Source organism: Protopterus annectens, chromosome 10.part0 (assembly GCF_019279795.1).
Source record: "Protopterus annectens isolate FY-2018-M chromosome 10.part0, PAN1.0, whole genome shotgun sequence".
Classification (NCBI taxonomy): domain Eukaryota; kingdom Metazoa; phylum Chordata; order Ceratodontiformes; family Protopteridae; genus Protopterus; species Protopterus annectens.
The window spans coordinates 462,881,743-462,907,520 of record NC_056744.1 but is presented as its reverse complement, the minus strand read 5'-3'; the positions used below and the strand labels follow the sequence as shown (position 1 = coordinate 462,907,520).

The window sequence follows — 25,778 nt, the reverse complement described above, 5'->3', positions numbered from 1 at the left end:
CCTGCATTGGTCCAGTAATCAAGGAGCCTCAATCCTCACCACTGACAGCAGTGGGGGGACATACACACTGGAAGGATGACAAGTAAAGTGCAATTTCCCTTAAGAGCACACAGAGGCCACAGTCAGTCTGGGACTGGCTTCTCCCTCTTTCTCCAGATCGTCAATAAGACTCCCCACTCGCACAGTTATAGAGTTGAGTCCTTAGCCAGGGTTCCAAGCCAAGTCCTCCCAACACTCTCTCTGTCAAACCAGTGCTTCGTGTCTCTGCCCAAGTAGCTGAGACACAAACACTTGGAGATACACACACACACACACACACACACACACACACACACACACACACACACACACACACACACACACTTGGAAAAGGCTGGCACAGGTTTACTAGCTATACACCCTTCTGCCCAAACTATAAGGTAGTTATCATTGCCACCAGAACCCCTTATAAGCTACTTTAAGACCCTTAACAAAGGATGTCCAATCCTACTGTGTAATGTTACTATTAATCCAAATGGTAGTTTGACCAAGAGCCAGGCTATTAGGAGTAGCCTGTAAAGTGTCACCAAATAGATTTGCAAGTACTCTAAGACCTTAAATATCTCTAAATAGACCAGCCACAATTGAAAGGTTTAAATATATTTAATAATAAATAATAAAAGAACAAGACAGCACTAAATATGTATTCACAGTGACATCAGAGTTCAAAATCACAGGGATATTTAAAACAACATTGCAGGACAGTCTCAAATAATTACAGAAAACATCTAAACTAATATTTACTATGCTCCTAACTGAATCTAAGAGAAATTACTGTACCCTAGTTAAATTACTTACAGCAAGGCAAGTGCAAAGGTGGTGAGTGGATGTTGTGGGTCTATATTATATCAGCAAAATGGCATTTCAGCAAATGCCATTTCACCGACACATATACACCTTAACCCCAGAACAGCGAAACCCCAGATCACCGATTTTTTTCCATGGAAAGAAATCGGTACACCAACACAACAAACCACTTAAAACATTGCAAAGGGGGGGGCTGTGCTCCCCACACACCCCTAACTAAATATACCAACTCTGCTGACCTGAGCTTTCTCTGATATGGGGTTTCGTTGTATATGTGTCAGCTAAACGGCATTCGCTGTAATGCCGTTTCACTGATTTGATATAGACCCGATGTTGTCAGGTTAAAGGCAAATACAAAATGCCCTGTCTCTCTCTCTCTCTCTCTCTCAGTGAGTTCTTAAATTAATATCTCAGATATTGCTGCTGGGATACTTGCAGCATGACATCACTTTTTGTCACCTGACTTCAGTTCCCAGGCTCACAAACAACCCCCACTGATGCAGCATCTAACATCTCCTTTTGAAAATACATAGCCTGCAGATGTTTGCAGCTGCTAGAAGACATAAAATGATAAAACACTTACAATACAATGCAGAAGCCTCCCTAGTTCTAGACATCCTGTCTCCTTGCTGCATTGAAACTAACTTTTATAGCACAATTAAAAAACAATTTAATTTCAACTATTTTCTTGAAGTTTTGCAAGTTAACCCTGTATGTTCTAGTTCCCACTGTTAAAAATATACATTTGCACAGATACAATAGTTTATATACATTTCTGTTCTTTCCAGTAGGGTGCACTGTGGACACATCCTTAACCACAGTATGTTACACACACACTTCTGTACCAGCAGCTTGATATACAGACAAAATACAGTTCTAATATAGTGGTAACACAAGCAGTTGCATCCTGCTGATATTCACAAATAATATATAACTATTTACAAAATTCCAGATAGCTGTGCTGGCAGTATCTCCTTCTGTCACACTTCTATATAAATCATATTAATATTCATAAATGACATAATTATTTACAATATTCCAGATAGCTGGATGGCTGTATTTCCTTTTGTGACACATGCCTGCAGAGTGAAGCTTAAGAAACCATCACATGGAATTCCACAGCTGAAGAATAAAATGAGTGTGTCTCACTCATCTGAATTATTATAGTTTATAGCATCTGAGTGATCAACTAAGAAGTTTATCAAAACAGTGAAAAGAAATGATGATGTGCACTTTTGAAGTGGATGTCTTTTCCTATATGTACAGTAGTGGGATAAAAGCTTTTTGGCATGTTGAAAAAAAGACATATTTTTAAGTATAACTACAGTGAAAGAATCACACTCAGCAACTCATAATATAAACAATGCTTCAGCTGTGAGTAGTAAGTAATCAAAGCTGAGACCCCCCATGATCAAATACCTGACTCCAATCCCCCCATAAAATCTGTCAGATAAAACATATTTTAAGTGTTTTTTGCAGGGGGCAAGTCCCCCCAGCTGCCAACTTATATATACCAACTTCACCGATGCACCAACTCAAAGAAGGGTGATTTTGCCAGCACACCTCACCGACAGTCATTTTCTGGGGAGGAGCTCCAATCCTCAGCATCCTAAGCATTGGGGAATTGATGCTCAAGAAATCAAACTTCATACAGCAGTAAGAGCACCATAAACAGTAGCATTTGGGCAACTGTAGGCAGCGATTTTTGTGCCCTGACCATTATCGAATTTATTAGCTAGTAAAGCAATTGAGATATTTAATAATTTACAAATAGAAATTATGCTGTAAAGCTGTATAGTAATTTGTGATGCCTTTACCAGCTGTTTCTTCAGGCCTGTGCTAAATGACTTTGAAACATGCTGAAGAAGTTCTAGATGTGCTGAACAATATTCAGTATTGTTATGTATGAATCACAGTTGACCATATATTGTCATTTCTTTTTCAGACAGAGATTAAAATATGTATTTTGCATACATAGATGAAATTTCTGCATTGATGAATAAAAGCAAATCTTCTTCAATGTAGGCCATAACAATTTTAAATATTTTATTATAAAGGCAAAGCCACTTAAACACTATGACTTTATTTGGAAAGTATGGTCTGCTAGGTTTTGCAGCTTTCAGTATTTTAAACATAGATTTACAACAGGATCATTCTTTTGAAAAACTTCATAAACCTGGTAACTGTCTTTTCTCACTACCAAAGAAGTTTTTGCACTATAACCAAGTTAAATATTATCATAGGTTCGTGGGTTCATAGGTGTGTACTAGGCTAATGGCCCTGGAGCCTTTACAAGCCTAGCCCATAGAAGTGCCCTGGCATTGTGCCACCTGAAGTTAGTTCCCAGTGCCTCTATCAAGTAGAGCCACTGCAGTGATCCCTGGGGTGAACTTTCTAGTTCCCATCCACTCATCAAGATTTCTCTTGAAGGGGGCCAGTGAGGTGCTCTGCTTGACATATATGGGAAGTCTGTTCCAGAGCATGGGCAGTCTCTGGGTTGTGAACATGTCCCTCCAGCATGTTCTGTTGATTGTTGTAATAAGGTTGTGGTCTCTGGAGCGTGTGGTGCGGAGGGATTTGGATTTCTTTAAATGTAGCATTTCTAACAGAGCTGGGTCAGACATGGCTTTGTAAGTCAAGCAGACATCACCTCTTAGTAGACGATATGAGACAGAGAATAGCTGGAGTTTTTTGAGTCCGTCTGTGTAGGACATGTGTTTAAGGCCCAGGATCCTCTTTGTGAGATACTTTTGTGGTCTTTCCAGCTGTTGCATGTGTCTAATGAGGTACATGCCAAATGGGGCATTGTACTCGATGATTGGCCTAATGAGGGAAGAGTAGAGGGAGATGATGACCTCTTTCTTCCCTAATGCAAAACCCTTGATAATGAGATGTGCCACATAGAAGGACTTTCTGACCACAGTGGCAATGTGGTGGTCGAAGGAGAGGTTGCTGTCAACATGTGTCCCCAGATCTCTTATAACGCCTTCAGTGTTCAGTGGGCTCCCATCAATGTGGTAATCAGTGGGAACTGAGTTTTTCCCAAAGGGATGATGACACATTTTTTGGCATTAAGCTTAAGGCCATGGTTTCGACACCAGTCGTTTGGTCTCAGTGAGGCCTTTCTGTAAGATGCCTGCATCACTTGGGGAGTTAATAATGGCTCCTAGCTTGCAGTTGTCTGCAAACTTGGTCAGCCAGAGCCCCTCTGTGTTGGCCTGGACTTCTAAGAAGATGCCAAACAGGAGAGGACCCAGGACCGATCCCTGTTTGACTCCACTCGTGACTGGTCGACAGTCTGACTTGGAGTCCACTACTTTCACACTGTGGGTTCTGTGAGCCAATTTGCAACCCACCTAGTGATATAGGGGTTGATGCCTAGTTTGGTGAGTTTATCAATAATTCCTGAGTGGAGAATGGTATCAAAGGCCTTGGCCAGATCAAGGTAGGCTGTATGAACTGCCTTGCCCTCATCCACAGCTCTGGTGACTGACTCAAAGAAGTCAAACAGGTTGAGCAGACATGATCTACCTTTCAAAAAACCAAATTGCGTGGGATCTAGAATTTGGAGCTTCCTTGTTAATTAGGTCCATGATGATGCACTCCATAGTCTTACATATCAGACTTGTCAAGCTAATGGGATGATAATTCTCAGGGTCTGTAGTCACTCCCCCTTTATGGAGAGGGATGACTGTAACAGTGCACCATTCCAAAAGCCTGAGGTGAGGCTGTGATTGAACAGCGCACACAGATGTGGTGCCAGTTCACTTTCTAGTTTATGTAGAACACATCCAGGGATATCGTCGGGTCACATGGAAGCTGTATTCTTGGCCTTCGGCAATGCAGCTTTAACCTGTGCTGCAGTAATGCTGGGTGCCTGGCATTCCTCCGGTATTGTCATTGGTCCTTTGGGGGGGAGAGGGGTAAAGTTGGCACTGAATTTGTCGGTCAGTATGTTGGCAGTATCTGTTGGCTCAGTATAAGAGGTATCCTTGTGCAGTAACTCAGAGCAAATCTGGGTATTGCCTTGGAGATTCTTGATATAACTGTAAGGCTTTGTGGTTGTTTTTAGTGTCTGCCGCAATTCTGCCTTCATAGCTGGCTTTAGAGGTTTTGATGAGGGATATCAACTTTTTGTTGAGGCTAATAAGGGAGTTTTTCCAGACTTGGGACTTCACCTTTTTCTGCAACAGTTTATTCCTTCTATTGTAGAGTTTATTAATGGCAGGGGACCACCAGATTGGCTTCCTTTTTTTGGAGCAGAGCGTCTTGGTTCTGTTGGGTATGGCTAGTTCTATGCATTTATGTACATGTTCATGGTTTCACTTCAGAATGTAGAGATAATGAAAACTCAAACTTCATATGGTCGAGACCATATGATCGAGTTTTCAGAAACTTGAAATTCCGAACTGAAATTAAAAAAAAAAAAAGTCAAACACATCATTTCTGCAGGGGGGCAAGCCCCCCTGTACCCCCAACCCCCTACTTAAATATAGCAACTCCGAGATCGCTCTATGGTGTGGAAAAGGGGAATCTCCCTTTTTGCACTGTATGCAGAAGCGCAGAACAGGAGATTTCCCATTTCCTTGCTATAGTGGGATCACGGAGATGGCATATTGATAGGGAGGGTGCAAGGGGACTTTCCCCCCTGCAAAAAAACTTATATTAAACTAAATTTAAGTCTTTTTTTAACACTTCACAATTTCAAGTTTCTGAAAACTCGATCATATGGTCTCGACCATATGAAGTTCCAGTTTTCAGTAACTCGACATTCTGAAGTGATTCGGCAGTCATGCATCTGTCTTCCATTGACATGGGTGCCGTGAAGTTAGCCACCTCTGTTTTTAGGAGCCCAAAGTCAAAAAGTCATGTATGTGCAGTAAAACAGTCAGAACTGAACTAATATCTCTTAAGGAATTATGATAATCAGTCTGTCTATTGGTATCAAACATCTTAGTCTTGTTTTCACATAGACTCCCAACTCTATATGCAGGCAACACAATTCCAGTAGTGCAGCCATTTAATCTGATTGCACCATTTAAATCAGAGTATTAGATACTTAATCTAGAAATTTACATATAAAGCAAAATAATAAATAGTCAAACAGAAAAAACTGGCACCATGGTCACACAGCAGGCCTTTCTGGAGAGAAAACACGCAATATAAATGGAAAAAAAAGAAGCTAAAAAATTCAATAAAATCATAATACCAATTATAATACCAGTTAAAAATTCAAGCAGTCAGATAGCTCTAGTTAAATGATAGGTTAAATCATGTGTTTTAATCCAATGGAGGCAAGAGGGTGTGAATTTAAAATGCACAATGCTCCCCACTGCATCAGCAAATACTTTATGCAGTCTGATCTAAAACAGCTTTGTGTAAGTCATTAGTTTTAGCATTGTGAAAATCCTTAAAATGCATGGCAACCAGGCTACTGTGACTACAGAATGTGAAATGTTTCCAAAATGCATGTTTTAAAATACCCTTTTAGTTTCTTTATATATGCAAAATGATAAGACCAAAATGAAAATAAATTACTTGTTTAGTAGTATAGGAATGTTATAATGTTCTCATTAAAGTGATAACCATTAATAATTACCAGAAACAACATATTTACAAACAGTACAAAAAGTACAGGGTCAAGTTCTTATCATATTTAAAAGTCAAGTTAATTCTTACAGTGACATGCATACTGGCTATGCGCTAGAAACAGTAACATGCTTTTGCCTGTAAAATTAAGAAAAAAAGAAAAAAAATTACAGGAATACATGCATCAAGGACTGTTTCATTTTTTTAACATGTGCCAGGATTTGGAAATGACATTGGTCACTTGTGTAAAAATATTATTCTCTGTAACATAGAAGAACTGATTGCTAGTGGTCATTGTACTTATTGGTGGTGCATGTATGATTAATTTCGTAATCTGGAGATTTTAATGTAGCCACTCAATGAGTCATCATTATTATTGTTGCATATCTACTACTAGGCTTTCTGTTTATACTGTAACATGAATATTATCTCCTAATAACATCTCAGTTAGTTATTTGAAATAGTCTACCAAAATTCCCTAACGGCTGCAGTCTCATCTTGCTGTCACCTCCATCCTATAGGCAAGTCTTTCACTAAATGTGGGGATGACAACTGTGTCTGTTAAGCAACATCTCAGCAGCAGATATCTAATACAGTGTCCAGCCCCAGTTAATATCAAATCTAATGGACTATAGACATCTGTCAGTATCTACCAAAACAGTAAAGCCAAACCTGTTTTGCACAAATGAATTAAGTTTGTCAATAATGGGCCAGATTCCAAAAGAGTCGCTCTCAGTGTAGGTTTGCCCTGATTCTGAAAGACTTGCTGTCAGGCAAGTGATTACTTCGGTGTAAGACCTGTCTATAAACAGGCTTTCTATGGGGAACAGATTCTGTAACGCCTGCTGTCAGCGTAAGACGTCATTTACACTGAGAGCATATTTTTGGAATCGGGGCCAAAGTCAGTATTAATAAAAAAGCCAACACATTTGTGATGCTTTACAACATGACTAAAAAGCATGTATGTTGATATATCCATACAGGTGCAATACAGTCAGATTAGCATACTCAGGGACAGAGGTTGTCCCCATAATTGTGGTTTGTATTTGGAGAAACAAAAGTGAATCAAAAATGAAAAAAAAAAATGCCACAGTCATTCAAAAAATACCAGTTTCCCTGTGAAATTAAATTATTTTTATGTGACGACACACCTCTCAACTCACCAGATTTTTGCCTCATATTTTGTTCTGTTCCTCATAAACTTTGTGGTTTTCTGGCAAAACATTGAGGATTGAAGTCACTAAATAATGACAGTCACTTGATTTTCGGACTTCATATCCTTCAGGAAATGCATGCTAACACAAAGCTGTTTTATTCTACCAACTTTCTAAGTTTATAAAAGCAATTTTTAAAATTTGTCCTTATTTTTGGGCCTTTATCCCCCCCCCCCCCTTAATTTTTAGCTTTGTCCAGATTTCTTGTGCTAAGAGGTTGAGATGTATGAACCCAGAGCCTCAGGACAGTATTCAGTACTCATATGTAAGTTATTAACATGTACTACTGCCCAAATGTTATCAGCTTTCTGATGAACATTAGGTAAGAGAAAGTAAGTCTACTGAGTCCTTCAGATAAGACATGACACCCATCATTTATGTATTTATTAGCGGTCAACATCTTATCCCTTTTTTCTTGAAAACTATTACATCCTGATATTACAGGTCTGTCTTATTCTCCTTTTTTAAAATTATTTTCTGCCTTTTTTAAATCAATATATTATTTGTATGTAATGTATTAGTTTCATAGTTTCAGGTAAGCTGTGTAAAGGTCAAGGATCATCATAAACAAGTTCCAAGGTCATAGATTAAACATTCAAAACAACAAACCAAGCATCTAAAGACTTTTTGAATGATTCTAGAGAGTTACATTTCCTTATTTGTAATGACAGTATGTTCCATGATCTCACAATAGTTTGGGTGATAAACCTTGATCTAAAATGGTTCTGCATTTTGCTATTTGAAAGGTATAATTTGACCCACAAGAAATTCACCCTTATTGCAGCAACTCAGTATGGAACATACATCATGATTCTTCATTTTGAAGTGCATATGCTAGGCATAGTCTGCAATGTAACCAGTGATAACTGATAGCAAATAAGCTAACTTTAGCTAAATGTTCCCAGTATGTTAACAGCAAATGCATTTTTTAATGTGAAGTTAGAACTTATATATACCCAAGGTCTCTGTATTCAGTCACTTCCTGTATAAAAGAATTTCCCAAAATAAAAGGTTGTTCAGGTCTAAAATGACCAAAATACACAACATAGCTAGATTAATATCAACTCATTTTTTGCTTACTGTTACTATTATTACAGTGCAGCATAAGGTGTGTGCTGCACTCCTGTGTCCTCTGTCCTTTGGACGTGATTTTAAACCAAGGCCCCATCTGCCTGAGATGGTGGTAGCTCAGGTGGATGTAAAAGATCCCATAGCACATATTCAACAGAGCAGGGGGAGTTTCACTGGTGCCCTGGCCAAATTTCCCCTAGCCAGTATGAATACTGTGACGCCTGTGCCCTGGCCCAGCAATCAAGGAGCCTCAATTCTCACCATTAACACCAGAGAGGGCATCTCATATATGAGGAAAGGATAACAAATATACACAGTAAAGTGCAATTTCTCTTAAGAGCACACAGAGATCACAATCAGTCCGGGGCTGGTTGCTCCCTAGGTCCCCAATAAGACTCCCCACTGGCACAGCTATAGGGTCCAGATCTCAGCCTAGCTGGGCAAGCTAAAATCACCAGCACCCTCTCTGTCCCACCAGTGCTTCGTGTCCCTGCCCAAGTAGCTGACACACACATACACTTTGAGATAAGAGTGTACACAACCACATAGACACTTCTGGGGAAGGCTGGCACAGGTTCTCCAGCTGTGCCCCCTTTTCCAGATTATACGGTAGTACCCTGCCACCACCCAGCTAATAATTATCAGCTATTCAAAGGCTCTTAAAAGGGTGTCCAATTATTATTGTGCAATATTATTATCAAATTGGTAAGTGTAACTAATCAGTCAAGGCTTATTTAGAGTGACTTGGACAGTAAACTCTATAAATATGCAATGTACTCTAGAGCTTAACTTCTCTCTACACAAACCAGCCACAGTTAGAGGGTTTTAAAATATTTAATAATAAATAATTAAAACCACAAGACAATACTTTCTACTACACAGTCAGTGCTAGTCAAGAGTTCAGAGATCACACATAAATACTTAAAATAATTCAGTAGTACAGTTCTGACATCACAGAAAAACAGTCTAATCTTTCTAGTCCTAGCTATTTCCAAAAGAAAACACAAGTCTAAGATAACTTACATAAGACAACAGGCACTGCTGTGAGTTGGATGGTCAAGACAAAAATGCTTAGTAATATCTGGTTCTCTCTGTTTAAATTGAAATTGCAGTTCTGATAAACATTACATCATCTTTTTACACTTTCCTGGTGTTCCCAGGCTACACATTAACTGCATTTACATTCTTAACATCTCCCTTTTGTTATCTTGCAGTTGGTCAGGAACAGAGCAATAAAAATGCATTTGCATGTTTAAATCTAGCAATTTAACTCTTGGTTAAAACAATAAAAAGAATTTCTTCATCTAGACTTTTCGGCACCACTGTCTACTTCAAAGGGTCACCACATGCTTTACTTTGGTCAGTAGAGTGCACTGTTGTCACATTTATTTCCAGTTCCACATGTAACAGTATTTCTTTACATTTAAGACAACAAGCCTGTAGTTTACATTCATATTTACAAATGACAGAATTATCTGCACAATTCTATCTGGCTAGGCTGGCAGCCTTCACAAATACTACGTCAGGTCTCCCCGGAAAAGTGGCCATTGGACTATTGACATTAACCTGATCAATACAGTGTAAATAAATACATAAGTAATATTATCTGCGATCAGTCTGGATGACACCAGTCCTGAAGTCATTGTGAAGGTGGGTGGGAAACATTCCCTGGAATATAACCCCCTAAAATGGTAGTTAAGGGAGCTTGTTTCCTCCACTCCTGGTATATTAACACCACTGTGGATCAGAACAAGCTAGAGTTTACCCAACAATCCTTCACTGTGGGACTTAGAGGCTTGATCTGCATGAAATGGCTGGTCATGGTTCTGCTCCAGATGCTTTACTACAGGATGGGGGAGCTGGGATTCACGGACTCATCTCGTGAAGTTGACACTAGGGTTATCGCTCCTGTTCCACTCATAATCTGGCAGCAATGAGAATAAGCTCATTAAGAAGGGCAGGTACCAGATGTGGCAAGGAGGATGACTACATGGATGTACATTGAAGGAGGCAGTGACTAATGCCTGGCTTCTGAATCCCTTACTTTGACTCTGCTTTAGTGGTTAAGCTTTCTGCCTCAAAGCTTCAGGGTCTTTACATGTTACCTTGCCATTTCCATGGCTTCCTTCAGGCCCACTGATTGTCTTCCACCTCCAAAAGTATGTAAATGGATTGGCTACAGTGAAACTATATGAACGTGTGCGCATGGTTTCACATCTGCACGCACATGCATATATGTGCATGTGTGTGTGTGCATGTGTGTGTGTGTGTGTGTGTGTGTGTGTGTGTGTGTGTGTGTGTGTGTGTGTGTGTGTGTGTGTGAATGTATTGTCAAATATTCAACCATGAAAGTGATTTATCATTTTCAGCTACAACCCAGGATGGAAAGGCTAGGGTAATTGCAGTATACATGGACATTTTTTTAGAGCAGCTGATCAACCAACATGTTTTTGGGGAATGAGAAGAAACCAGAGTACCTGGAAGAAATTCTTGAAGACACAGGGATAAAATGTATATTCTGCATAGATTGTTACCAGAGGAAAAGGGTGAATCCCTGACCTTGGCATTCTGAGGCACAGATCTTAGCCACTGGTCTGTCATGCAGCCTTGTATACACATCACTCATTCATGCCATGGCTGAAAAGGGCCTGAAAGGGATCATTTCTCTGAATGAGTTAAATAAATAGAGTAAGCCAATTAAATGAAATTAAATCTGTATGAACCCAGCGCAGGATAATCAAAGGACCATTTTACAAATTCCTGCGTGCCACATATTGTAGACTAGCATCCTGTACGTAGTGACATAAGCTTCTGGTTTCTTCTGGCTTCTCCTGCAAGTGACAAGCTGAAGTGATGGTCAGTACAGACAGTGCTAATGAGGACCCTGGCAACTGCAGGAATATCTTAAATGTCTTTTTGTTTAGCACATCAGGTGTAGGGAATTTTCAATGGAGTACAAGGTGGCATAAAAGAAAGTATAGTTATGTCAGATATTTACCATAACTGGAGATCTTCAAGGAGGGACTACTCTAACAATAACCCATAATGTTTGGGTTTATCCACCTTCGGTTATCTTCATTGCATGGATGGATTTTCTATCAACTTTGCCTTTCTTCTCTATGAGAGCTAATGCTTCTCTCATTCTTTCTTTTGAATGCATTTACTTGGTTGCATGAGACAATCATATATATTCTTCTTTGTGAAGTACTTTTTTTTCTCTGTTATTCAAAACATATAGGGCCCTCGGAAGAAAGTCCGTTGTATATTATTTCTCAACAAGTTCATAGGTTCATAGGTTCATACTAGGCTATCTGCCCTGGGGCAATTATAAGCCTAGCCCGATTCTGTATGGCTTACGCCACCCCTTGATTTGAGTATACTGTGCCCTTTTTAAGGTTTAGTTTACTGTGCCTCTGTCTAATAGTGACACGGGAGTAATCCCTGGGACAAACCTACGATCCCCCATCCACTTATCGAGATTCTTCTTGAAGGGATTCAGTGAGGTGCTCTGCCTCACATGAACTGGAATTCTATTCCAGAGCGAAGGGAGCCTCTGGGTTATGAACCTGTCCCTCCAGTGAGTTCTATTTATTTCTGTGCTGAGGTTCAAGTCCCTCGAGCGTGTGGCTCTAAGGGATTTAGATTTACTGAGGTGGAGCATGTCCATTAATTCTGGATTTGACATAGCTTTGTTTGTCAGGCATAGATTGCCTCGAAGTAGGCGGTATGCAACTGAGTAGAGCTGGAGTTTTTTTAACCGAGCAGCATATGGCATCTGTTTGAGACCCTTGATCCTCTTGGTGAGATACTTTTGGGGTCTTTCTAATTGCTGCAGGTGTCGGGTAAGGTACATCACAAAAGGGGTATTGTATTCTATGATGGGCCGGATGAGGGATGAATAAAGGGGCACGATTACCTCTCTTGATCTAGATGTGAAACCCTTCGTGATGAGGTGGGCTATGTAGAAGGTCTTTCTAACCACTTTGGCAATGTGGTTTTCAAAGGAGAGATTGCTATCAACTTGGGTCCCCAGGTCCCTAATAACTTTCTCTGTACTTAATGGGTTTCCGCCTATCTGGTAATTTGTGGGCACATTGTTTTTTCCAAAGGGTATGACTATACATTTTTTGGCATTTAGCTTTAAACCATGGCGCTGGCACCAGTTATCTGTCTCTGTGAGACCTTTTTGAAGGATGTTTGTGTCAGCTGGAGAGTTGATTATGGCGCCCAGTTTGCAGTCGTCTGCGAACTTGGTGAGCCATAGTCCTCCCACGTTTGCCTGTACCTCGGAAAAGTATATACCGAACAAGAGTGGTCCCAGGACAAAACCCTGTGGGATGCCACTTGTGACCGGTTTCGAGTCTGACATGGCTCCAGCAACTCTCACTCTGTGGGTTCTGTCTTTGAGCCAGTTTGCGACCCATCTTGTGACATAGGGGTTTATATTTAAGCTGGATAGCTTATCTATGATGCCCGAGTGGGGTATTGTGTCAAATGCCTTTGCAAGGTCTAGAAAGTCTGTGTGGACTACCTTCCCTTCATCTATGGCTTTGGTGACTGTTTCAAAGAAGTCAACCAGGTTCAAAAGGCAGGATCTACCCTTGGCAAAGCCGAACTGGGTAGGATCTAGTGTCTGTAGGTCCCCAATGTCTTTGTATATGAGCTCCATGATGATCCTCTCCATAGCCTTGCAGACTAAGCTAGTCAGGCTTATGGGGCGATAGTTTCCAGGGTCCGTAGAGGCTCCACCTTTGTGGAGTGGGACCACTGTTGCTGTATGCCATTCTGTGGGCACATATCCTGTAGTGAGGCTGAGATTGTATAGCTGTTTTATTTGAGGGATTAGTTCCTCTTGTATTCATGTAGGACGCAACCTGGGACGCCATCTGGTCCCATGGAAGCAGTGTTTTTTTGCTTTGGAGATGGCAGCCTTCACCTGAGTATCTGAGATGTTTGGGAGGCAGCCCTCTGCCGGGATAGATACTTGCTCTTTTGGGGGGGAGGGGGGGGCGAAGTTTGCACTGAACCTGTCTGTCAGGATATTGACGATGTCTGTGGGTTCAGTGTATTTTTTGTCGTTTAGAATCAACTCAGAACAAGTCTGGGAGTTGCATCCCAGGTTTCAAACATAACTGAAAAAAGCCTTATGATTGTCTTTGGTGTCCTGTGCAATTTTTCTCTCGAAGCTGGCCTTGGAGGATTTTATGAGGGATCGTAATTTTTTGCTAGTACTGATAAGAGATGCCTTCCCTATTAGGGATTTTGCTCTATCATGTAGTAGCTTCCTCCTTCTGTTGTACAGTTTATTTATGGCAGGGGTCCACCAGACTGGACGCCTGCCTTTGGATGATTGGGTCTTGGTTTTGTTTGGGATAGCATGATCCATGCATTCCTGGAGATGTCCGTAGAATGCATTTATATAGGATTCTGCAGTTTGGGCTGTAGTTTCCACTGGCGCTGGAGCCTTGAAGGATTCCACTTCGGTTTTGAGAAGTGAGAAGTTCGCTTTTGAGAAGTTTTTCACTGTGGTTTTCTGGGCTGGGGGTGGGGTCGGGATGTGGACATCCAGTGAAATTAATTTATGGTCTGATCTTACCAATAAGGGATATACTTCTGGTGTGGAGCATAGAGTCCCCATGTTGGTAATGATCAGGTCTAGTATGTTGTCCCCTCTTGTGGGAGTGGTGACTGGTTGTTCCATAGCATTTGAGTTTATAATTTCCAGGAATCTTTGGGCTAAGGTGCTGGGGCTTGAGTAGTGCTTCCAGTCAATGTTTGGGTAGTTGAAGTCACCCAATATAATGGTGTTCGGAAAGATCTTCATGTTCTCCAATGTTTTCAGGAAAGCCAAATGGGATTCCTGACTTTGAGAGGGTGGTCTGTAGGATGCTATAAACTGAAAAGCAGTCTTGCCCACTGTTAGTTGCACATGGATGGTCTCCGATACTTCATGCAATTCCACTAATGTGGAGTTGTGGATATCCTTGATAAATATGGAAACTCCCCCTCCTTTTGTGGTTCGGTCCGGGTTTTGGGGCCCAAAAGCATGATATGAGGTATAGCCTGGTAGTGCTGGGGTGCTGTCTGGAGCCTTGAACCAGGTTTCTGTCACTGCACAGATATTGATGTTCTCCATACTGAGGAGAGCTTCAAGTGCGTGCATCTTGAGGTTAAGACTTCTGGCATTTAGCAGCATTACCCTTAGTTTCTTGTTCCTTGTGCTGTCTATGGAGGTGGGTTTGACTTTTGAGCCTTGCCTAAAAAGGCACTATGGGGGTGGCAAAAGCCTTTGCCAATATCCGAAAGCCCAGTGGTGACAGGTGCAAGCCATCCCTAGCGAAGCAACTTGGCTTATCGAGCATGTCATCCCAGACTGACAGACACTGGATCCCCTTTGAATGACACCAAAATTTTAGCCAATTGTTAAAATCGATCATTTTGTCTTTGTACTGTGGCATCATTCTAGGTGAGGGTAAGATGCTGCTCAAGGTCAGTGTCATACCAGCCTGGGCTACATGATCAGAGAGCTCCTCTATGTCTCTTTTCATGTAGTCCAGGGAGGTACGTCTCAGGTCATTCACACCAGCATGTACAATGACCGAGTCATATTTGTATTTGCTTTGGAGTGAACTGAGTGCTTGTGTTATGTGTCGGATCCCAGCACCCGACAGACAGCTCACTGTGACCTTCTCTTTATTCAGCCTGGTGAGCGGGACGTCAGTGTGTCTGACAATATAGTCACCTATAACAAGAGTATCAGGTGTGTTATTCAGCCTTAAGGGCTGTGGCTGCTTGGCACACTGATTTTGTGGGTTATGTGTTGTGTGTGTTTTGTGTTGAGGTAGTGTTTGCTTGGATGTCTGCTTTGGAGGTCTCTGTTGCTTAGGTAGATTTTTATTTAGAGCCTCCGAGTATGTTTTTGTGTATTTATGTGTTTGGTTCGCTGATGTGGTGGGACTTTGTGATACTGGAATTGTGTTGTGTGAGGTTACCTTCTCCTCCTGACTGGTTACACCAGTTTTGAGATGAGAGAGCTCAACCTCCAGTTTGGCTAAATAGTTGCATCTCTCACATATATTTGAACCTGTTTGGAGGAGGAGTGGGTTGTCCATGTACATGAGACAGTTGTAACATTGCCTCAAAATTCCCTGATTCACCAGCTGGACTGGAGAGGAAACCATTGACTGACCTTTGGACATGCTAGAGTAATAGGGAAACTGAATTTAAGATGGACCAATAGAGGACAGGGTAATCGTAGAGAGTATAAGAGTAAGTAGTGCTTATGGTTTAATAGTGCTAACTTGTAGGATTACTTAATTGGACCAGTGAAGGGCCTTAGAATGAGAATATGGTGTTTAAATTGAGAGAGAGAGCAGTTCTAAGGGAAAAATGAAGAGCAGACTTTGTGGAGCCAGGAATAGTTTAAACCCAATTAGGCGGCGCTGCCCGCTGTTGCGCTATGCTCAAAAACGCGCAAAACCGCGCAAAAGAGGGTTTTAAGAGAGGAAGATGAAGGAGTTTTGGAATTGACCCAGAATGGCCAATAAAACTACAGTTTCAAGTCAGTAACCACTCCCACAGGGGCAGGCAGGCTGCTCAATGTTTTTCACTGCCACTGATCAACAGAGAAACTTTCCTATAGCCCAAGCAAAAAATGGCCTCACAGAAACTTACAAACAGTTCAAGAACAGCAAGCCTGTAACTGAACTTTTTTAAATCTCAGAAAAGTGGGAAAAAAGCAAGATTTTTTTGTCAGAGATAGCAGAGGTTAACAAGTATCAACAAGTTATAACAGTGCAGTAAATGACCCCACACAAGAGTGCTAGGCCAAAGACAAATAAAATGCAAGTTTTGAGAAAAAAACTATTTTAAAAATAAGTGCAAACAGGAAATTCAGTAAACAGCTCTAGGTTGTGCTCTAAATACAGTTACTAATGCAGAAATCAAATTTAACAAGCCAAAAAATGCTCAAAATAGGTGGATATGCAGAAAAACTTAGCAAATAAACAGAGGAAAAATACTTAAAGTCTCAAAAGTGGCTCCTTTCTTCTCTCAGCGTTTTCTCCTCTTGGTGGGTGCTTCACCAACAGCCAACAAGCCTGAAAAGACGCCAAAACCATGAGGCAACCAGGTTTTAAGAGAGGAAGATGAAGGAGTTTTGGAATTGACCCAGAATGGCCAATAAAGCTACAGTTTCAAGTCAGTAACCACTCCCACAGGGGCAGGCAGGCTGCTCAATGTTTTTCACTGCCACTGATCAACAGAGAGACTTTCCTTTAGCCCAAGCAAAAAATGGCCTCACAGAAACTTACAAACAGTTCAAGAACAGCAAGCCTGTAACTGAACTTTTTTAAATCTCAGAAAAGTGGGAAAAAAGCAAGATTTTTTGTTTTTTGTTTTTTCAGAGATAGCAGAGGTTAACAAGTATCAACAAGTTATAACAGTGCAGTAAATGACCCCACACAAGAGTGCTAGGCCAAAGACAAATAAAATGCAAGTTTTGAGAAAAAAACAATTTTAAAAATAAGTGCAAACAGGAAATTCAGGAAACAGCTCTAGGTTGTGCTCTAAATGCAGTTACTAATGCAGAAATCAAATTTAACAAGCAAGAAAATGGTAAAAAAAGGTGGCTATGCAGAAAAACTTAGCAAATAAACAGAGGAAAAATACTTAAAGTCTCAAAAGTGGCTCCTTTCTTCTCTCAGCATTTTCTCCTCTTGGTGGGTGCTTCACCAACAGCCAGCAAGCCTGAAAAGACGCCAAAACCACGAGGCAACCAGGTTTTAAGAGAGGAAGATGAAGGAGTTTTGGAATTGACCCAGAATGGCCAATAAAACTACAGTTTCAAATCAGTAACCACTCCCACAGGGGCAGGCAGGCTGCTCAATGTTTTTCACTGCCACTGATCAACAGAGAGACTTTCCTTTAGCCCAAGCAAAAAATGGCCTCACAGAAACTTACAAACAGTTCAAGAACAGCAAGCCTGTAACTGAACTTTTTTAAATCTCAGAAAAATGGGAAAAAAGCAAGATTTTTTTTTTTGTTTGTTTTTTCAGAGATAGCAGAGGTTAACAAGTATCAACAAGTTATAACAGTGCAGTAAATGACCCCACACAAGAGTGCCAGGCCAAAAGTAACAAAATTAAATTAGAATAATGAGGCCAACAACATAATTGTTAAACATTTCTTTAAGAAGCAGTTGTAATAATAATAGTATGTGCAACTCCTATAGGAATTTCATAGGTTCATAGGTTGGTACTAGGCTATTGGCCCTAGGGCCTATACAAGCCTAGCCATAACAATTCCCTGGAAATCTCTTCCCACAATATTCACTTCCCTGGACCCCTGTCTAGCAGGGCGACTGACGTGATCCCTGGGGTGAATTTCCTATCTCCCATCCAATCGTCAAGGTTCCTTTTGAAGAGGGCCAAGGAGGTGCTCTGCTTGACATGTATGGGCAGTCTAATTCCAGAGCATGGGGAGTCTCTGGGTCAGGAACCTATCCCTCCAGCATGTTTTGTTCATTGTGATGACAAGGTTTAGATTCCTGGATCGTGTGGCTCTGAGGGATTGGAATTTCTTTAAGTGGAGCATGTCCAGCAGCTCAGGGTTTGACATGGCCCTGTATGTTAAGCAGAGATCGCCTCTGAGTAGACGATATGCCACAAAGTATAGCTGGAGTTTTTATAGACGGTCAGCATAGGGCATCTGCTTTAGGCCTGTGATTCTTTTAGTGAGGTATTTCTGTGGCCTTTCCAGCTGTTGCAGATGTCTTGTGAGGTACATACCAAATGGGGTGTTGTACTCTATAATGGGTCTAATGAGGGATGAGTAAAGTGGGACAATGACCTCCTTTTTTTGGATGAAAAGCCCTTAGTGATGAAGTGTGCCACATAGAAGGATTTCCTGACTGTTGTGGCGATATGGTTATCAAAGGTGAGACCACTGTCACCTGTGTCCCTAAGTCTCTCATCACACTTTCAGTGTCTAGTGGACTGCCACCTATGTGGTAATTCATGGGTATATGTTTTTCCCCAAAGGGGATAACTATACATTTCTTGGCATTAAGCTTGAGCCCATGGTTCTGGCACCAAGCGTCTGTTTCTGTAAGTCCCTTTTGTAGAATATCCACATCATTTGGGGATTCAGTAGTGGCTCCCAGTTTGCAGTCATCTGCGAACTTTGTTAGTCAGAGTTCCTTAGTGTTGGCCTGTACATCAGAGAAGTAGATGCCAAACAAGAGTGGTCCCAGGACTGAACCCTGAGGTACTCCACTTGTCACTTCTCCTAGAGCTGGATTTGGAGTCGGCTGCTTTTACAGTCTGGGTTCTGTCAGTAAGCCAGTTGGCAACCCATCGAGTGATGTAGGGATTTATGCCCAGCTTAGTAAGTTTATCTATTATTCCAGAGTAGGGGGTGGTGTCGAAGGCCTTGGCAAGGTCCATATAGGCTGTGTGGACTGCCTTACCCTCATCCACAGCTCTGGAGACTGATTCGAAGAAGTCAGTCAGGTTCAGGAGACAAGATCGGCCCCTTCACGAACCCAAACTGGGTGGGATCCAGTGTTTGAAGGTTGCCAATGTCTTTGTTTATAAGTTCCATGATAAAGTAGCTCACCATTGCGGGAATAAGAATGAAAGATGTAACTGAATAGAATGATTCAAAGATTTAGCTAAGGTAACTTTTGATATGAAATATGGACAGGTTTTCAGTGACACTATTTCATTATGAAGCAGACTGTAACATGGTTTACAGATCAGAACCTGCAACGCTGAGATTCTTCTCACTGATGTAACAGCTGCTAGAAGGTGTTTTCCAGTAGAAGTACTTTATATTTTTGTATCAGCTGGTTCAGAAGGAGACTAGGTTGACTTTTCCAACAAAAGTAAAGTTCCAAGAGGTAGTGTTTCTTTTTGAACACTTTAAATGAAGAACACCTCTTAGAATGTGTTTAACTGATACAGCTGTTGCTGTATGTGGACATGTTAGAACTTCAAGAAGAAATGGCAAAACATATGTACATGCATTTGGTGGATGAATACGCTAGCTTTAACTAAAAGTGGTTTAATTGTTTAAGACTCTTGGTAAAGAGCAAGTAAGATGTCTGGCCTTGTGTTGTAGTCCAACAGATTACTCTGTTTTTCTTTTTCTCTTCTGTAGGTAGGACCTTTTTTTAATTAGGTTTTCTGCCTTCCTTTAAGATAGTCCGGACTTGTGAGGAGAGTGACTGTTGGGAATTAAACTCTTATCCTACAAGCTGGCAGGCTTAGTGTCCTGAGATTAAGATGTAGTGTCATATCTTGTTATTACTGTATGAGTAAATATTTATGCAAAAGTAGGGACCACAGAAGAAGAGTGGTCAGACTCATTAAAAGAGAAAACCATGGCTGCCTCAACCATGAATAGTCCTGTCTTGCTGTGAGTTTAGCAGTACCTTCTGAATCAGAGGACATTATAAAACGGTATACAGTAATGTCTGAGTACTAGGAAAAGAGACATCTGTCTTCCAAGGTGTATGGTATGGAATGAGGGAGCAAAAAGTTCTGAGTTAGTTGTTAAATTGTGTGACAAACTAATCCAGGCAGTTTTTATGATGCTCCACTTCTCTGCAGGTTTCTGAAAGGTGTGTGTTTCCAGTTTCCATTCACAAGCTACAGCTTTTTCCTGCTTAGGGAATTTGCTAGTCAGTTCTTAAACCTGATAGCTGTAGACAGTTGTAAACTGTAATGCATTGCACACATTCAAATCTGTAGTATTCCTTTGAATATTAAAATAACTTCCTGTTTGGGGGGGTTGCAAGGTATCCTGCAGTAGGCAGGATTATTGAGAACTATGCTTGACAAGGACAGGTATTCTGTATAATCAGTTTAAACTGATGGGCTATAGTGGTCACATCTGCTCTGGTAACTTGCAAATTCATATCACAGAGGAGGTAAAAGTTATTTCTCATTCAAAGCAGCACAGACCACCCACTTTCGTTTGGTGTTGGTAATTACTTTTGTTTGGTTAACAGACATCATAGTTCTGACTTTGTTAATCAGAATTAGTAGTAGTTGTAGTAAATGTAAAAGCTGGTTATAGACCAAGTTGCAGAGTGATATGATTTTTTTATTCCATTTATTGTTACTTTGAATGTTTACCTTTGACTCTTGCATGCTACAGTTTCAACATTAAAAGGGATTTTCTGAAATGTCTCTTTTGGAAAGTTGGCTTATTATGCTGTTTTTATTTGCTTGTTACAGTGGCACAAATTGGTATAAAGGATCAACACTGCAAGTGGTACAGCTAAGAGTGATTCAACACCAGAAGTTTTCTGCATTTCTGTTTTTTTTATTTTTTTATTTTCCGTATTGCAGCTCATCTGCTGATTGTAGCTAGGTATACTTCTGAAATTATAGTTGAATGTGAATGAATGGGACAGTTTTTTACTGTGTGTTGTTCGTGAGTTGCTTGCTTCTGTATATTATATTGTAATTGACAAAAAAGTTAATGCCCTACTTTCTTGGGGTAGACAATTTGTATCTGATTCAAATACTTTAAAATGACACCAGTTTTGATATTTTCTGCCTTAAACTGTATTTGGTTATTTTTTTAACAGAGTTGAAACCTATTGGGCTTATATGGTCTAAATTATAAAAAGAAAATATAAGGACATTGTACTGGTGAAACTAATACAATCATCTATCTTTAACCTGGGTACTGAAGCAAAGAGGTAGAAACATAGCCTAAACCTGTGAAGATTTTGGTGAAATTATGGGAGAGAAGACCCCTGAAGTTGAACAGGTAAGCTATAGATTTCTTTATTTCACCTCTTTTCTGATTGAACTGTATAAGTGCCTGTTTGATTTCTTTATTTCACTGACTGATGTGTTTAGTACGTTCTGGAAGATTGTGTTTACCCTATCATTTATATCTTTTTTCTTGATGTTGCTTTTTAAAGAGCTGAATGTGAAAACTCAGATTAATGACTGTTGCTGTTATAATACCACTGTATTTACTCTATGTGCAGGAAAGATTGGGTAATGAATTAATTTATATTTCTATAAGAAGGGAAGGAATTATTTTGTTTTATTTTATTTTTAATTTATAAGGAATAATTAAAAACTTCATAGTCTTAATCCTCAAGCAACATATGGCAATCAGTCTGCAAGGAGGCTGTTATCTTATATGCATGCTTGCCTGCATGCTGTAAAGATGACAGTTTATATTATTTCAAAAGCAGTAGTAACCTAATTAAATGTTAAATCCTCTCAAACATTATCAAGTAAGATTTAAAAGCAGCAATGAGAAAACATCTTATATGAATAATGGTAATGTGTTCTACTGCAAAGTAACTCTTTCAGAAAAAATGGTTGTCACTAAACTTAGTACAAATGGTCGTTTCCTTGTAATCAAAATTCACCTCTTAGACTATGGGTACCAAACTAAAACTACATTTTGATGTCTTCCCTAAGAAACTCTTCATTTTCAGCCTGAAAATCTACTATTTTGCTATATGTGCTCATAATATTTTATATCTTATCTTGAGATTTTGGGAGACATAAATTGAAAGGTGAATATTTAATACAGGACACAATGATTAAAAGTGTGGATTCATTTAAGGATCTGGGTATATGGCTAGATCCAACTTTGAGTTTTTCTAATTATATCAACCAGTTAGTTAATGATAGTTATAGAACCAAAGGTTGTATAAAAAGATTTATAAAGTCTAGGAAATCAGAAATGTGTATTAGTTACATAGCCCCAAAGTTGAGTAAGGAATAACAACGTGGAAACCCTATATGAAAACAAGTGTGACTAAACTGGAAAGGGTACAATGACAGTATACCAAGGGCATTCATGGATGTGGAAGTTTAAGTTGTTATGAAAGACTAAAATATCTGAACTTGTACAGTGTCTCTTATAGATGCCTAAGAGAAGATCTTATTCAGGTATATAGGGTATTTATAGACAACTACTTCTGGGAATGTTTGGGGTTATCAAAAAGTAGTAGAAAATCATCAGACAACCTATGTAGAAGATTGCATAGGAATGAGAAGTGCACTAATTAGAGTAGGTGATACATGAACAGACTACCAAATTACGTTAAAGCAAGCAGTAATTTAGATATTTTTGAACACAGCCTGGTCATTTTTTTTGGGAAAAAGTGTTTTGGTATATTGGCAAGCTAGAAGGGCATTAATTCCCATCCTTGAAATATTTGCATGTATGTATGTACAGAGACAAAAAAAATCAAGGTTTTAATCTAAAATCTAAAAAAATCTGAAATGATAAAAAGAAGTAGATAAAACCTGCAAGCACCGAGTGAAAAAAGTTATATACTCTCAAGTACTAAACCTATGACCCTATGAACCTATTATATACTCTCAAGTTTCTTAGTGGAAAGATTAAGGAGGGGGGAATCAGCTTGCTCAGAGATAGGACCCAGGAAGTCAGGATAAATGATACCCCTCCACTAGGAGACCAGTCACCAGTGGTGTACCTCAGAGCTCCATGATGGACCACTCCTATTTGGCATCTACTTCTCAGAGGTAAAGGCTAATGTCAAGTGTCTTTGGTTGACCAGGTTGGCAGATAACTACAAATTTGGAGTTGTCATAGATTCCCCCTTGACACAAACATCATACAAGAAGGTTTAACTCAAACAAATGACTGGTGAAAGCCATGGACTAAAACTCAATACCAAGAAATGCATTATAGTGCCTTTTAGGAAAACTGCCACCCAAGCTAATTACTCCATCAATAAGACACCCTAAGAGTTGACCTGGTAGTCAGGGACCTGGGAACATATGTAGATGGTAATCAGGCCTTTAACCAATATTTGTCCAGGGTAGTCAGAAAATCACTCTGTATTGCCCAACTTATAAGTAAAGGCAGGACATCCAGGTCCAAGGAAGTCAAAATGTCACTTTATTTGGTCCTTATCATACCCATCATTGAGTTATAATGCCCCTTTTGGTTTGTACCTGACCAGACATATGCAACAGCTGGAATACCCAAAAAGGTTCATTACCAGGAGAATCCAGGGTATAAACACATTGTCCTACACGGATTGCCTTAAATCCCAATCTCTGTACACTGTCTCCTGTATTTTATTGAGAGGCAATCTGTACCTGCCATACAAGGCATCCTCAGATCCAGCTCTGATGGACCTATTGCACATCTGCAAAATGAACAGCATCAGAACCACTAGATCCAAGGATTTCAGTTTTTCTTGTGACATAAATAAGACATGTTGGCGAGACAGATATGTGTCTCAGAGGATTCCCATGTTGTGGAACAGGCTCCCCATCCATGTGAAGCAGAGTCAATCCCTAAACCTATTTAAGCATAACCTAGACCAATGGATGGAAAATCGGAAATTCACTCCAGACTTACTCTCATACACACAGGCAGACAATAATACCCAAGCTAACATACCCCCCACATAACCTGTAGAAACTTCCTAATTAACATACCTCCTCCTAATAAATATCCATGATGCATAGGGACACAATTGGGTTGAATTGCACAGCTAGGTTTATAAAGGCTGTGGAGTTCGTTAGCCTAGTGTATACCTATTGAACTTATAGGACCAGAGGTGGGGGGAGTGAGAGAGAGAGGGGCTCACTTCTGTAAGTGAAGCTTAATGTAGTTCTTAACATTTTGAGAATAGCTGAGGACCTTAATTTGAAAAAAAATGTAAATTAAACCCAACCAGCCTGTTTGCCATTGGTAATTGAGTAGCTTGGTCGCTCAGTCACAAAATCTCCACCTCATGCCTTCAGAGTCCAAGGTTCATTCTTGACCTCTGGTAACTGTCTTTGTGGATTTGACATATTCTCTTAGTGTCTGCATGGGTTTTATCCACATATGCTTATTTCTTCCCATTGTAAAAAAAAATATGCTGACTGATTGACTAGCCAAAATTGACCAAATATATTGTACTTAGCTTTGACCTTATGACCTTTTTTTGTGGGTTGAAAAATGTCTAAGAATGACCAATTCTCATAAAACAAATAAATAAATTAAAATAACAATGACTTGCTGAACCTTTGTCAGTATGTATTGCTTAGCCTACATAAGGGCCTGTGGCATCTGAAATGTGCAGACCAGTGGCATATAACATCAGGATTCCTTGGACTTAGGTGCACTATCTTACCTTTAGAAGCATTGAAGTGAATGTTACTAACCTCAGCCCAACTCATTTGTATAGAGCAGGTAGGTGGTTGTGAGTATACTCTACAGTGTTACTTTATATCATCAGCATATTCAATATGCCAAACTTCAGAATGAATTGGACATAAAAAGGTATAAATTAAACAGAAGTGAGCCCAAAACAAAGCCACAAGAAACTCTCAAAGAGATAATGAGAGTCACACAAAATATTATTAAGTTTTAATCTAGCAGACCTGTCAAACCACTTTTGAATCCAATCCATAGTGAAGAAATATTTCTAAATCAAATTTCAGTTATCAGGTAGATACAAAGCTTTATACACACAAAGAAAGATGACAGCCACAACCACAGGGTTGGGAGGTTGGCGTTATGGTTAAGGTATTTGCCTTGCAAACACAAGGTGCAGGGTTTGAGTCTCACAAGGGATAATTGGCTATGTTTAAAATGGCTCGCAAGGGCAGGTAGCTTAGTACTAATCTATGAACCTATGAACAAAAATGTGCCTCCATTGCTCTAATGAAAATATCATAAAAATGAGTGTCGGTCATGGTAGATGTCTTTTTTCAACCTATCATTGATAGTCAGTGGTGTTATAATTCAATAAATTACTATTTAAAAATCTAAAAAGCGACAAAAATATCAAGTTCTGGCCATGAAAAATTTTGTTGATAAAACTATAATGACAAACTATAATTAGACTGAATAAATGACCACTTAACAGATCTAAATGCAATGCTCTGTATGCTTCACAGTTTTATTGAAAAAGGTGATAGGACAATAATTTTACATTGAGTCAGTCCCGACTTTCCTCTAACAAATCAAGGCAACTATTGCAGGATGTTCTTCATTCCACATTGCTGCAGTCCTAACTATTGGGTAGTCCGCTGTCCAGTCGGCCCG

General features: G+C 39.9%; 1 protein-coding gene across 2 annotated transcripts in view; it reads left to right on the top strand.

The window, feature by feature from the left end:
- Positions 1-25,778, top strand: part of SLC6A9 (solute carrier family 6 member 9) — a 1,267,030-nt gene that overhangs the window by 497,789 nt on the left and 743,463 nt on the right. Inside the window, exon 3 of one of the 2 annotated variants that reach the window (XM_044085361.1) lies at positions 21,319-21,503. In XM_044085361.1, the coding sequence (XP_043941296.1) occupies positions 21,474-21,503 (30 nt within the window). In that variant the 5' untranslated portion in view covers positions 21,319-21,473. Of the gene's footprint in view, positions 1-21,318; positions 21,504-25,778 lie in introns of those variants that run through there. The other variant, XM_044085363.1, reaches the window with a different exon arrangement.